This window comes from Sebastes umbrosus, chromosome 15, assembly GCF_015220745.1.
Source record: "Sebastes umbrosus isolate fSebUmb1 chromosome 15, fSebUmb1.pri, whole genome shotgun sequence".
Lineage (NCBI taxonomy): Eukaryota > Metazoa > Chordata > Actinopteri > Perciformes > Sebastidae > Sebastes > Sebastes umbrosus.
In genome coordinates, this window is record NC_051283.1 from 25846138 (window position 1) to 25861359 (window position 15222).

Below are 15222 nucleotides of genomic sequence, written 5' to 3' on the forward strand. Positions count from 1 at the left end.
GATAAAGAGCAAAGAGATGTTGACACAAAGTGGAAGAGAGAGACTGAAGGACGTAATCACCTCCACCTCAAGTCTCTAGATTTGAAATATCTGCTGTAATCAATCTGTGTAGATATTAATAATTACTGAATAGTCTTAAAATATTAGCCCGACCATCGCCGTCTCTCCACCACTCGCTCGTAGCTCACGTCTGCACTCTTTAGTTCTCTTCAGCTCTTGAAGCTTTTTGCTGAATTTTCTTTTATGTTGTCTTTCTTTTTACCTCTTTTTATTTTTTGGGTCCAAAAATCAGAGTTGTGCTCATTAGTACTGGAGACATCATTAAAAAATGTTGCAATAAAAGGGTATTTTTGCTTGTCTTTATTGGATTAAACATGTAATCAGTACAGAGGCAGATAAATGATGCATAAAACAAAACAACAATTTGACCTATTGGAACAGTGTTAGTAATGCAGTAGTAAACCCAACACATAAAATTAGCTGCTAAAATCAACCTCCCAAAACCTCAACATGCTACAAGTGATCAGTGCAAAAGGAATGAATTATGTGCTTTCTGCATCCCTGCCCAAGTTATTAAGCTTTTATTTTTGCATTATATTGCTGTTGAACAGAATAGTTGTTTGAAGTCTTAGAGTACATTTACTCTGAGATGACTGACTGGAAGTGTTTTAGTGCAAATAAGGCAGCAGGTTTGCATCGAACCACTCTCTGGTGAACTGCAGGTGGTCTCCCGCGGATGCCAGAAAAGCCAGCTTTCCAGCCTTGTCCATCGCTGCAAGGCCCAGACGATCCTGCATGAGGAAACGCACAATTCAGTTTTACATCCGCAGAAACAGAACTGTCTAAAGGCAGTCCTGAGTGTAAGATAATATACCACGGTGTCTGAAAGAAATTAACTAACTTTAAGACCTTTTTAACTGCGGAAGAGTAAGGATGAAATGTCAAACAAATTCTGGATTAAGTCGACAAGGTGTCCATTATCAGGAATTAATTGACGACGTGGAGGCCATTAATGGATAACTCGTTGGGCATTATCCCACTTATACCATGGTCACTTGCCAAAGAAAAAAACAAGACCATTAATCTATATTTTCATACGTTTTACAACCAAAGTCTAAAGTTTTTCCACAATGCATTCACTCCGTTTCCCTGGTAACCCTGAGGGTTTGCTAATACCTGGAAAATATCTATTAGTCTGAAATGGGCCATTCTGCATAATGAGTACTTTTGGTACTTTTAAGTATATTTTGACCTGCATTAGAGTACTATTATACTATTTTTACTTAAGTAAAAGATTTGAGTACTTCTTCTATCGCTGCAAATCCTCACGCTATCAGCTGGTATTTCCTCATCAGACAGTAAACACAGTTACCTCTTTGTAGAGAACGCTCTCCTGTAGAGTTTCAGTCTCTTTGGCCTGGCCGGTTTTCAGGAAGCCGAACCACTAAAATGAAGAACAACACGATCGGTGATGCAGCATTATTATATCCAGTGAAACAGACATGTAGAGTATATATTATTTAGAGTGTGTGTTCGGTACCTCTGTATCGACGGGATCCACCACAGTGTCCTGCAGGAACTTGACCATGACGAACTTCTCCAGCAACTGAAGATTCTTCCTGTACGTCTCGTTTACAGCCTTTAAAAGCAGAAATTAGATATTACCAAACATATTGAGAAGGCTGATTATGGCCAATTTGATTCAGACTATAGAAATATGTGAATAATGTGTTTTTCTGAAGTGCTATACAGCCGCGTACTGACCCTCTCCTGGTTGATGTCGGCCAGGAAGAGGCTGTGCTTCTGGTACAGGTCGTCATTTAAAGGGTCGTGCCAGTACTGGGCCTGCACCAGGCTGATAACCACAGAACACAACATCCAGTCAGTGCTACAGAACAATAGTCTGTACAGAGGCCACGGGTAGCCACACAGTATCAAGGCTACCAAAACACATCAGCATCGCTGAGCGATTAAACGATCAATCAGAGAGGGAGGGAAGAAACGTACTGTTTCTGAACCAAGTCGGTGTACGCGCCGCTGTTCAGAGCTTTGCGGATCATGTCACAGATGTGGGAGCTCTCTCCGGGACACCTGGGCAGCCCGTACACTCCTGAGGATTGAAACACACTCTTGTCAAGACAGTTTTGATAATGATGATTCATATTCACAATGTCTTCCAGAGCTTTAAAAAAATTATCAAGGAGCTATAATCAAAAAGGTCAAGACTCCACTTGTCTGGCTTTGACAAAGGGCTGCTACATATTTGTTCCAACTGAGGATAAAAAATCTTTAAAAACTGGTCACAAATATTTAGTTTAACTTCTAAAAAGGGCAAAATAATATCCTTAAACAAGTGGCACTGTAGCTTTTAACAACCGTTACTGAAACCAGAGTAAATAGTGCATTTGCTGGGGGACTATTTTCAGCCGTGGATTTAAACACGTTTGGTGCACTAGAGAGTATTTACGGCAGCAGGGGGGTGTGTGGTGGTGTATGTGGCATTCAAAAATAAACTACAGTGCCCACGTTGATGGTAATGAAGGGACATGTCATCCAGTGCAACAGTGTGGTTCATTGCTGTGTTTTTTTAATAGTGGTGTTTCGGTTTTTCATAATGACGTTACCTTGGTGCTGGCCCCCGACGGAGATCAGGGTTTTCATTGGTGGAGAGGGACAGCGCTGAGCCACAGCTCGTCTGTGAAGAGAGGAACCAAGAAGAATCAACGCAGAGCTTCCTCATTCTTGTCAGGAGATGAATATTTTAAACAGACAAACATGCTCAAACAGAGGCTGCAACCTGAGGATGTTGAAATCACACTATTCTCTAAGATATTTTTAAGTATTTCATTCACTCTGCAGGAGAACCAGGCAGGAAGGGAAACTACACAAACACAGAATTTGTCCAATTTCTACCACATTCACATCACAAAACCATTGAGTGTCCAGAACAGTAGTTACATACAGGAACTGTCCCCCCTGGGAGAAGCCCATGGCATTGTATCCTTCCTTCAACTTTGGGTCCTGAGCCAGCAGACCGCACACCATGGACACCTGCTCATTCACATCCTTGAAAAACCCATTTTCTGTGTCCTGCACGAGGAGAAACATGAAACGTTCAAAGCATGACAGGCAGATTAAAAAGAAGAAGAAAAAAGAGCGCCGTCTGCGAGGAGAAGAGCTGAGAGATAAAGTCACGGCGTTACGACGGATCAAAGCAGAGTCACGCTGGTTCGCTATGAATATTAACGCTGAAAAATGACATAGTGAAGTTGTAAAAGAGCCACTTCTCTGATGTAACTTGTGCCACCAGCACTGCAAATATCACAGAATAGGAATCCTTACATGTCATGTGGATGTTTCAATCAAACCTGCTGTAGGACTGTTTGGTTCACATGTCATGTGACATTCTTGGGTCATATTTTCACATGTGCAAAAGGAAAAGAGGACCTGCTTTTTTCCTATTGAAGGCAGCGAATTAATTTATAAACCTTTACAGAAATTAAATAAAGTCTCAGTAAAATATAACAGATTTTTTGGGAGGTTAAGTTTGGAGTTACTGAACTTAAAGTAGCTACCTTTTAGCTAGACAAACATACATACATAGGTGATTATACACTAAAGAAAACATACTTACTAATATTATATTCCATTTATAGGTAGTATTTAGTACAATAAATCCCCCCCAACAGAAAAAAATAATAGAAAAAAGGTCAATTTCTATCAAAAAGGAATGATTGTAATAATGAAAATTGTCTAACTGAAAAAATTGGGCGTTATAGGTGGGATATTTATTTAGATTTTTCTAAAACATTACTAAAAAAATCATTTTTTTCTCTCCAGATGTTTATTTGTTGCATCACTGTCGACTGTAATATATATATATATATATATATATATATATATATGGCACTGGCACTGGCTAGGAAATATGTCCACTTTTAAAAACGTTTTCAGTTGAAAAATACCTGAATGACATTCTTTCCAATCATCAGCGAGAGGACGTAAATGCCAGAGATCTCCTCCTCGATCATCTTCTTTATCGCTCCCATGCTGAGCGGGTTACAGCAGCTGTCACCTGGTGGACACACAGACATTTACTTCATTATCATTTAAACGATTTAGTTGAACTTGACCCACTTTTCAATGCTAAATGGTAGTGTATGCTAAAACCAAGTCTGATATATCTTATTCATCTGTGCCACAGATCTCTACAAGATACACTTGTAGAGTCCCACATGCATCGTTCTGCTGTCGTCACAAGAGCAACAAATGTGTATTAATAGGCCGCTGAAAATAGTTCCCCAAAAATGCCCTATTTATTCCTGTTTGACTCATGTTTGAATTGAGAAATTGTTTGGTTTTGTCTTTTCATCGGATTTATGGACAGTAAGAAAATATATCGAGCGATGCCAGCCTCATCGTCTCACCTTATCAAAGGAGGATGTGCATAGACACAAGTTTCTGCTGTTAAAACACAACAACAGATTATATAACTTGATCTCAGAGGCACCTTAAACCATTGTTGTTGAAGGAGAAGAGAAAGTGTTTTTGTTTTTTTCACTTCCCCTGACGGTGTGCAATTATAAGTGTAACTTTGAGGTTGCACACCGCACCTCTCTCACGTTACAGGTCTGGTGAGGTTTGTATTTCAACAGCGCAACTGTCAGCTGTAAAGGGTCAAGTTTATAAGAAGCGGTAGTTTGTTTTCTTTGTGGAGGAGACACCCAAACATGTGCATTGTATAGTCATCAGGAAAATGTAATCACAGTTAACTTAACCTCTTAAACCCAGATGACTTCTTGGCCAGTGGGTCCGTCATTACAAAGCTGTGAAGCCAGACTCATCTTTAGTAGAGGTTCCAAAAACTTACCAAATATGACCAAATATGTCAGTCAAAAATCATGTAGCTTCAATAAAGAACTGGAAGTAACTGATACTATACTGTAAGTGATACGGTCAGAGAGAGTTTTTCAACCTGGGAACTGGATGTTTATTGGTTAAATATATAATTCTAGTCCAGTTTCAGTTCATATTTTCAATTAGACAACTCCCTATAGGTAAATGTAATGTTCTTTTTAACCTTTCACAGGTCACTCACCCATCCCATGCCACAGCACCAGTGGTACGGTCCCATTGTTGGACTTATAAACTGGGCCGCCAGCAACCAGCAGCACTGGACCAGCCAGGAGGAAACACAGGAGGACTGCTGTCATCCTGGGACCCTAAAACACACACACATATTTTATCCATCTGTAATATTGTTGTTCTTGTGCAGCTGGAATTTCCCCTCTGGGATCAATCAAAATGTCTTACTTCATTAATTAAAGGTCCCATATCGTGCTCATTGTCAGGTTCATACTTGTATTTTGTGTTTCTACTAGAACATGTTTACATGCTGTAATATTAAAAAAAACAACTTTATTTTCCTCGTACTGTCTGCCTGAATGTACCTGTATTTACCCTCTGTCTGAAACGCTCCGTTTTAGTACATTTCAATGAAATTGCGTTGCTAGGCAACAGCTCGGGTCCATGTTTATGTCCTGTCAGCTAATGTCACTTTCACATATACTGCAACAGGAAATAAACTGGGACACATTTAAAATGTTTATGTTTAAAACTTTGAAATGGTCTAAATATTGCATATCTGTGACATCACAAATTGACAGAAATCCAAACGGCTTGTTTCAAACATACAATTTCTTAATACATGCTTTGTTTGTGTTCCTCCATATATTGAGCGTTTTGATAGTTAAACAGTATTTATATATCACTTTAACCTGCTTTATGATATAAAAAACATGAAAACCTCACTTTTTACAATATGGGACCTTTAAAAAAATATTTTCAATCTATCATCCCAGCCCTGAGAATTATGTGTAACCTGTCTCTGCATACATTATTTTTGCTGTTATTAATTTAATTTAATGATTTATACTTTTTTATTTATTATGCATTCCCTTCTAACAAATAGGTTTGTTGTGTATGTTGTCCTCTGTTTGTTCTAATAATATACATCACTATAAAGTAGAATACAGTTAACAATGGTAGTCAGGAGGTGCTGATACTGAAACTGTAACAGTCATGTGGAAAAACCCAACTAAGCTGATTGCATTTCCTCTTATCTGCAATGCTTTCAATTCACTGTAACCTCACAGAGATTGTCTCAGATATATATATCAGCAAAACAGCAAGGTTAAACAGAGAATCAACCCAGATATAGTACTGTGAGATAAAGACACAGATAAAGTCAATGAATCATCATGAACAAGCTAACATTAACTAACCAATTAAAGGAGGTTTACATGACATAAATCAATAACTAAATACATTTTTGAAACATGTAGCAGCAGATTTATGCTATGGAGGAAGTTAAAATCGACGTAACATTTTAAAAAGCATAATAAAATATGTCTAATTACTGTTTTATATCAAAGTATAGCAGCTAAATGTCCACAAAAACATTACCAACCTTGTGTGTGTTCTTCCTGCTTCTGTGCAAGGCCTATGGAAGGAGGCGAAGACACGCGTCATATCATTGGGGTACTGCACATGCGCAGTAAGATCTGGTCTGCCGCACGACCGCAGCTTCAGTTACACTACGCATGCGTTTGTATCCCAATGACCTAACCTCCTTCAATAGGCCTTGCTTCTGTGTTGTCCCGACCGTTGGTCATGTGACTGTGTTTAGAGCCAACAGACTAGTGATGTGACGGTCCCGAACGAGCCGGTTCATTGAGCCGGCTCTTTTAAGTGAACGATAAGAGCCGTTTTCTTTTTCTTTTGTCTTTAAAGGGACTGTTTGTAACTTCTTACACGTATAAATCAATCCGAGTCTGTGTCCCACGCGTGCTCACGTGTGGCTACGTTGTTCAGACTCAGACTTCAACACAAACTACATTGAAGCACCAAAACCACAAAGTTATATCTAGTGAAGCCCGTCTGTTAAACAGTGTTGGCCGCGGTCGGAGGACGCGGGGGAGACCGTAGCTTTGGTCTCCAGGGCCGGAGTCTCTGCTGTACTCTGCTCCTCTGCCTGCCTGCCTTCACTCACACACCGTGCTTGTTCTCGCTCCACTCTCACGTGCATGCGCGCACACTACACACTGCAGAAGAGTTAGTAGCTCTGAGAATATCTAGTGAATGTACAGGGGATGTTTGTGCAGAAATAAATGCTGCAGCTCCTCCAGACCAACAGAGGTTTCCTGTGTCTTGTGAAGTGACGGGGCTCCGCAGAGAGACACGATATCGTCTCCGACCAAAACTCCAGTGTCTCCCCTGTTCCTTCTGGCCGTGGTCGGGAGGCTGAAGCAGGAAAAGCCAACACTAGGATCAGCAGTGATTCATGGAGAGACCTTCGTCTGGTCAGCTAACATTACTGCCAAGCAGGTGAAATATAGTAATATTGTGGTTTTAGCTGACGTGTGTCGCCTCACTGTTTTGAGCGATGCTCGTTCATGTCTATGTAGAGCGAGCACAAGCTCGAGCCCGACGCTGCCTTTCGTTGATTTAACGGCCACAGGTGTCGCTGTTAACAAGCATTTCTGAAAGTTACAAACAGTCCCTTTAAGTGATATATGTGCACACATACTAATCATAGGTCAAAACAGCTAAAGCTAAATTTGGCTGAAGTATAAAAGGCAGAAGTGGTAAAACGAAGAGCCGTTCGGGAGCTGAAAGAGCCGGCTCTTCTTTGGTGAGCTGAGCCAAATGATCTGACTCACTAAAAGGAGCCGTGATTCCCATCACTACCAACAGCCAATCAGATTGGAGTGGGCGGGGCTTAGCCGAGCTAACATGTGACTTGCTGTGATGACGACTAGCCACTAGCCGTTCATGTTTATAGTCATCCTGTTTTAGGTTTCTAGTCCGAGTTAATCACATTTGTTCCGGTGTTATGGTGATTTAACCTCTTAATAACGTTCATCTTAAACCCCGTGTGGATACGTGACGGATGACGTGGTGATTTTAACATATTAAACGCCGTGTTTACAGACAGATAGCTAGTTAGCTTGCCATGCTAGCAACAACGTTCCTGTGTGTTAGCCACTCAGCTAGCTGGATATAAACAACACTAACAGCTTTAAAGGAGAACTAAAACACTAAGTACAGGATGTCTATTCAGTATGCGGATGAGGAGCCCACGTTAAGTGGGAGTTATGATGCTCGGGATTCGTTTCCTAAGAGTTTTGGTTATGGAGTGGAGGAGGAAGGTGATGAGGAGGAGGAGAACTCTTCATCAGCTGACAAACCCAGGATACTGCTGATGGGACTGAGGAGGAGTGGCAAGTCATCTATTCAGAAGGTAAACAAACACTATGGTAGCTTAAAACACACCTAGACCACAAGACTGTGGAGTATATTAATGTAGTATACAATACAATACATCATAGACTACTGTATATATACAGTCTATGATGTACAACAGTGGAGGCTGTGGATTTATCATTGATCATATCTTTATAGACATTATTATGGGAAAAAAATATTTTCTCATAATAAATTTGATATGTTTTCTTTTAATCTTTTAATCATAAATATAAATTGAACAATAAATATCTTTGTTTTGTTGTTTTCTTGATGGATATACAGTATATATACAGTATATACTATACATATAGTATATACTGTATATATACTATATATATATATATAAATATATATATATTTATTTATAAATATATTTATATATATACACACACACACAGTAGGGCTGGGCGATATAGAGAAAATCAAATATCACAATATCTTTGACCAAATGCCTCAATATTGATATTGTGACAATATTGTAGGGGCTGACTATTGGCATATTCACAAAAATATTTTAACAATGACATTTTTGATAAATAATCATCAGTAATGTGGATATAATGACTAAGTATAAATATAATATATATATATATATATATTATATATATACTAATAATAATAATAATAATAATAATAATAATAGAACAGCTAGAACAGTCAAAACACTTTATTGTAATGTATCATTTAAAACCAGGAAAAGACAACACTTATGTCACATTACGATTATCCAAAATCTAAGACGATATCTAGTCTCATATCACAATATCTATAAGATATCTTTACATTACCCAGCTCTAATACACAGAGAAAATGTGTACAGTATGTGTAAATAAGTCAGTGTAATATGAGTAATATAATTTATAGTGATAGAAAACTGTGGTTATAGTGGAAATGAGGGTAGTGCAAAAGGTAGTGGTATGGTAATGTTAACATATATAACATGTAGAGAATTAAATGCTGAGAGGTGTTTTCTAATATTTAATCTACCTTCATTGATATAAATGGGGTGGTCAAAATATTAGAAACACTTCTCAGAGTGTCCTGATAAAACTCAACTCAAACTACAGCAACCAGAATGACCGTTAAATTGAATAAACACCTCTAAGACGGAACATTATTACCTTCATGATTTACTGAAGGACTGTTGCATTAGTTTTAACTACTTGTACTTGATAAGCTGACCACTGACTGTAATTATGACCAAAAAAAACTTTCTTCATCATGACATCTGTTTATTCTAAAGCCCAACCCATAAATTGACCAGGCTTATACAGTATATCGGCCAATGTTAACTAATCACAGATATATATATCGGTATTGGCTTATATGTAACAGGAAATTGCAGTACAGAGGTTATTTAGAAATGTTGTCTCCAGAGTTTGTTAACCAGAGTCTAAAATGTCTCGCTCATTAAATACAGTACATTGGTCAGAACTCTTTTTGTTATGTGTTTATGTAAAAAAAGGATTATTGACCAATATATCATTATCAGTTTAGGCCATCTGCGTTGGCCTCAAAAATACTGTTTAATGATGATTTAGAAATAGTCTGTACAATATACAACACTTATTATCCTTTTAACACTGATTCTGATGAGGTAAACTCCCTTTAAAGAAACTTCTGGAACAGCATGGATGGACAGACATGAAATTGGTGATATAGAGTAGACAGAAGTAGCAGTAGTAGAAGTACAATAAACAGAATGACAATATTAAGTAAATACAGTGTAAAACACATCATTTTTAGGCATACTAAGTTAAAAGGTTTAATGTAAACATAAGAGAATGAAGCCTGTGAATCAGAGAAGACATTGAAAGTAATAACATTGGACTGAGACGAGACATTAATCCTCCCGCTCCTCTGACCAGGTTGTATTCCACAAGATGTCCCCGAATGAGACGCTGTTCCTCGAGAGCACCAACAAAATCCACAAGGACGACATCTCCGCCACCTCCTTTGTCAACTTCCAGATCTGGGACTTCCCCGGCCAGGTGGACTTCTTCGACCCCTCGTTTGACAGCGAGATGATCTTCAACGGGACCGGCGCTCTGATCTTCGTCATCGATGCTCAGGTAGGGTGACATTAGTTTAAACTGAAGAAGAACACTGTTTAACACTTTTAAAGGCTTCCTGTGTGAGATTGATTAACACGTCGTTCACCTTGTCCTTCCTTGTTAGGATGACTACGTCGAGGCTCTGGGGCGGTTACATCTCACTGTATCCAGAGCCTACAAAGTGAATCCACGCATCAACTTCGAGGTGTTCATCCATAAAGTAGACGGTCTGTCAGACGACCACAAAATAGAAACACAAAGGGACATTCACCAGAGGGCCAACGATGATCTGGCAGACGCCAGCCTGGAGAGGCTTCACCTCAGGTGAGTGTGTGACACGTCTGCACAGGTTAGATACTTTAAGCTGAAAGATTTAGCTGCAGACTACCCCTAGAAACGGTGTTAACTTTTGTAATTGTAGTCTAACAGGGATGGACGTTGTATGTGCTCTACTAAAATACCAGAGAGATTAGGATTTCTAGTTAATTGAAATTACCTACTGTACCTTAAAGCTGCACCCCTCAATATTTTTATATCAACAATCGTGTGTAAAAACTGTGCAACATCGTGACAAACCCAACTCATCAGTCTCCCTCACTTTCTCATATGTTGGGTGGCTGTGGCTCAGGAGGTAGAGCGGGTCGTCATTTAATCACAAGGTTAGAGGTTCGATTCCCTCCTGTTCGCATGTCCTTGAGCAAGACACTGAACTCCAAGTTGCTCCCGATGGGCAGGCCAGCACCTTGCATGGCGGCTTTGCCACCATCAGCGTGTGAGTCTGTGTCTGAATGAGTGGCTTTATCCAGTAAGGTAGAAAGGCACTGTATGAAAAGCAGTTAATTTGAAATAGGCAACTGTTTGCAGTAAAAATGTTATAAGTTTATAATTATATTTAGCTTGACTTGCTTCTCTCAAGTAGTCAACAAATTAGTTAAAGGTGCTAAATACAAAATTCAGAGCATTTCTGTTGCCTCCACACGGCTCTCAACATGGCGGTAGCTGAGCCGGTGACTTGCAGCTAATGGTGCTTGCAGCGCTAACAACGGCAACAGGGCTAACAGTGTTAACCTCTAACCGCTTCCGCAACCAACGACATTATCAGTTGTAAACAAAGTATGAGAGCAGTGCAGAGCGGCGGCCGTGAGCTAGCCAGTGGGGCACGCTCACATGCACTTAAAAGCATGCACAGCCGGCCCGGCTATGTCAACAAAGCAGGGAAAAGCTCAGATTACAACACACACAAAGGGACAGCGACTTCATTCTCTGCTCAGGTAGGCGTTATTCCTCTATGTCTTTACATAGACAACAGTTGTTTGATGCTACATTAAGCTGCACTTATCAATGTTTTATATAATTCAATCGTGTAAAAACTGTGTAATGAAAGATGTTGCTGCACATTATTATTATTATTATTATTATTATTATTATTATTATCATGCAACTCCTCAGTTGACGTCAGTTTCTGATGTGTAAATAGGAAACTGTTTGCAAACATGTTCACAATTTGTAGTTCGTAGTTAATGCAGCTTTAAAATGCAAATATTGTATAACTCATACAGTTAATTGGTAAGGTCAGACTAGGTAAATGTTTCTGTTCTATCGCTGTGGAACGGCTGGATTGGTATATTCTTTCGTCCTCACAGTGAGAGAGAAGACATCATTGGTGTTTTAGTGTAAGAGCAGATACTTGGTGTATTTCTTGCAGTATCTTCACTCTCTTCCACTTTCCCTCCTCAGCTTCTACCTAACCAGTATCTACGACCACTCCATATTCGAGGCCTTCAGCAAAGTCGTCCAGAAGCTCCTTCCTCAGTTACCGACGTTGGAGAACCTTTTGAACATTTTCATTTCTGTATGTTCAATTTTTGTCACATTTAATTACAGAAAAAAAAAAGGTCTCTGTAAGTGTGTCCTATTTCTTATTAACATCCTTCATGTGTTGCAGCATTCTGGGATCGAGAAAGCCTTCCTGTTTGATGTTGTTAGCAAGATTTACATCGCCACAGACAGCTCCCCCGTGGACATGCAGTCCTACGAGCTCTGCTGCGATATGATAGATGTTGTCATCGATGTCTCCTGCATTTACGGGTGAGAAGAGTTATTTTTTGTTTAAAGCGTTGGCAGTGATCGTATCCTTTAGTTTCAAAGTTTAAAGGTGCCTCTCCGTCTTCTCCCTCTTGGCAGGCTGATGGAGGACGGCAGCGGCTGTGCCTATGACAACGAGTCTTTGGCTATCATCAAGCTCAACAACACCACCGTGCTTTATTTGAAAGAGGTCACAAAGTTCCTCGCTCTCGTCTGCATCCTCAGAGAGGAGAGCTTCGAGAGGAAAGGTGAGTGGTTTTTAGATTTTATAAACAGTTCAGTTGGCATTAGTAGAGAGTGGTTTGATTACACAGGATGTCCTGAATGTGTGATTGAAGTGTGAAGCTGCCAACTCAAAAGTGCATGCTGTTTTTACCTCCATTCTAAGCTGGCAAAATTTTAAAAAATACATATTCTTCTCTCTGTTTTGGATTCCTGTACACACTAAGCCGGCATTTTTCACACCCAAAAAACTCAATTTCTTGCCAAGTGTTTTGGTGTGAACGAGGAAAACTGAGCTTTTTGGAAAAGGATGACTGACTGTGGGCAGTAAAATTAAGAAGACAACTTTCTATCTTTCATTGTGCTCCCTCATTTTAAAGCTAGAGATTGACGCTATCAGCGTGTGAAATTAGAAGACAATGCTAGTGTGGAGCTGGCTTTTTCACATTTAGCCACCGTGTAGAGTTTTGGATTTAACGTTGCAACATCTCTTATCACGTTTAAAATGAACTGCTTTAAATGACTCGTTTGTTCTCTTCGCAGGTTTGATAGAGTACAACTTCCATTGTTTCCGAAAAGCCATCCACGAGGTGTTTGAAGTCGGCGCCTCGCCTCAAGACGTACGCTCGTCCAGCAACAACCTGAAGGGCCTAAAGTACGCAGCGGTGAACGGAAACGCCGTTTAAAGGGGCATGAAGATGTGCGTGATTCCTGAAGTGCGGCACGACGTGGAGAGATCGTATGAAAGCCTCCTGTCAAACACATGTTGCCTTTTACTGTGTGCAACTGAATGTGAATCAGTCAGAGCCGCAGCTGATGAACTGAGCTTATGCCAAATGTCTAAAAAAAAAAGTGGCTCCTACTTTCTGCACATTTATCGGTATTTAAATGTCAGCTATGTTTACCTTCTTGGCCAGTTAACTCTGTGTATTCTGCAACATAAAAATACTTCTGATCCACTTTAAATACTTGTGAGCAAAAAGCTCCATTGACTCGAGCTCAGACTGTATTTCCATGAACTAAACTTTACGGTATAAACTTCTTTCATGCTCCTGCACATTTTACTTTGAAATATTGAGTGCTGTAAATGGATTTAATCCCCAGTATGGAAGCACAGTGTTTGTTTTACTGTGTATTTTCTGTTGATAATGACTCATGAGACCAGCGACCGGTGCTCTGCTCAGGATCCCCGCAGACCAGCACTGTGCCAGTTACACCATTAGAGCCTTTGGTTTGATTTAACAGCATGTTGGTCTTAATGGAGTCTGGAAATAACGGATGAACCTGCCACGCCTGCTCACAGTCCGACTCGTTGTAGCTTGTGATGAACGTTTTGACCAAATTTACTCCACAGAGATTCAGTTTGTGGCGGTTTGTGTTTTGCTTTTCTGTGCGAGCGTTGAATAATATTTTCAGAGATTTGTTTTTTATTATTGTACATAAGTCTTTAATAAAATATGTTTCATATTTTGCTGAGTCAAATTTAATTGTATCTTTGAGATGGAAGCTCATTTCTACCACTCACTATGAATGTTTTTTCTCGTTTTCTCTCGATTATGAGATGATGTCTTTTTTTTTAATGTTTTTTAATCATCATTTTGAGAAATGTTTTGTATATTTATGATATACTTCGACATAGCTATCAGATACTTGTCAAATATGAGGCATGATGTTAGTTAAATATTTACTTTTTATTATGTATCACTGCTTTATTTCTCCTGATTATGATGCATTATTAGATATTACGTCATAATTATATTTCTTTATTTTGACAACGTTTCTCATATGAGATGCAAAGGCAGAATTATGAGAAACTTTCTCATAATATTGAGATACAAAATTAGTTAAATATCCACCGCCTTTTTCCTTTTGTTTTGTGTTCTCATAATCAAATTGTCTGATAATTATGATGAAGTGTGTCTCATAATCATGTTTTTTTCCTCTCATAGTATGCCATATTGTCATAATATTGTAACATAATTATGCCATATATCAGAATATCTCATAATTATGCCATATTATGAGCAACTATCATACTGTTTAAAGGTCCCATATTGTAAAAAGTGAGATTTTCATGTCTTTTATATTATAAAGCAGATTTAAGTGCTTTATAAATACTTAATTAAACTATCAAAACACTCAATATACGGAGAAATACACACAGCCCGTATTCAGAAATTGTGCGTTTGAAACAAGCCGTTAGGATTTCTGTCCATTTGTGATGTCACAAATATACACGTTTTAAACATAAACATTCTAAATGTGTCCCAGTTTATTTCCTGTTGCAGTGTATGTAAATAACATCAGCTGACAGGAAGTAAACATGGACCCAAACTTTTGCCTAGCAACGCAATTCCGTTGAAAAGCACTAAAATGGAGCTTTTCAGATAGAGGGTATATACAGGTATATTCAGGCAGACAATATGAGGAAAATAATGTGTTTATTGAACATTACAGCATGTAGACATGTTCTTGTAGAAACACAAAATACAAGTATTAACCTGACAATGAGCACGATATTGGACCTTTAAGTTTTAATATTCAAGCTTTTCCT

General features: G+C 39.0%; 2 protein-coding genes across 2 annotated transcripts; one reads left to right on the forward strand and one right to left on the reverse strand.

The window, feature by feature from the left end:
* Positions 1-345: 345 nt before the first annotated feature.
* ppt1 (palmitoyl-protein thioesterase 1 (ceroid-lipofuscinosis, neuronal 1, infantile)) lies at positions 346-5222 on the reverse strand. The gene is made up of 9 exons (XM_037795088.1): positions 5099-5222; positions 3966-4075; positions 2963-3090; positions 2625-2695; positions 2008-2110; positions 1765-1855; positions 1541-1639; positions 1373-1444; positions 346-791 (listed from the first exon to the last, which is right to left on the reverse strand). Exons 1-9 carry the CDS (start codon positions 5211-5213, stop codon positions 669-671), a joined length of 912 nt encoding a protein of 303 aa, XP_037651016.1. The 5' UTR covers positions 5214-5222; the 3' UTR covers positions 346-668.
* A 2565-nt stretch (positions 5223-7787) lies between these two features.
* On the forward strand, positions 7788-14138 carry rragcb (Ras-related GTP binding Cb). The gene is made up of 7 exons (XM_037795087.1): positions 7788-8302; positions 10176-10379; positions 10486-10685; positions 12099-12213; positions 12307-12449; positions 12546-12694; positions 13212-14138. The coding sequence occupies exons 1-7, from the start codon at positions 8111-8113 to the stop codon at positions 13352-13354; spliced, it is 1146 nt and encodes a 381-aa protein (XP_037651015.1). The 5' UTR covers positions 7788-8110; the 3' UTR covers positions 13355-14138.
* The last annotated feature ends 1084 nt before the right edge of the window (positions 14139-15222 follow it).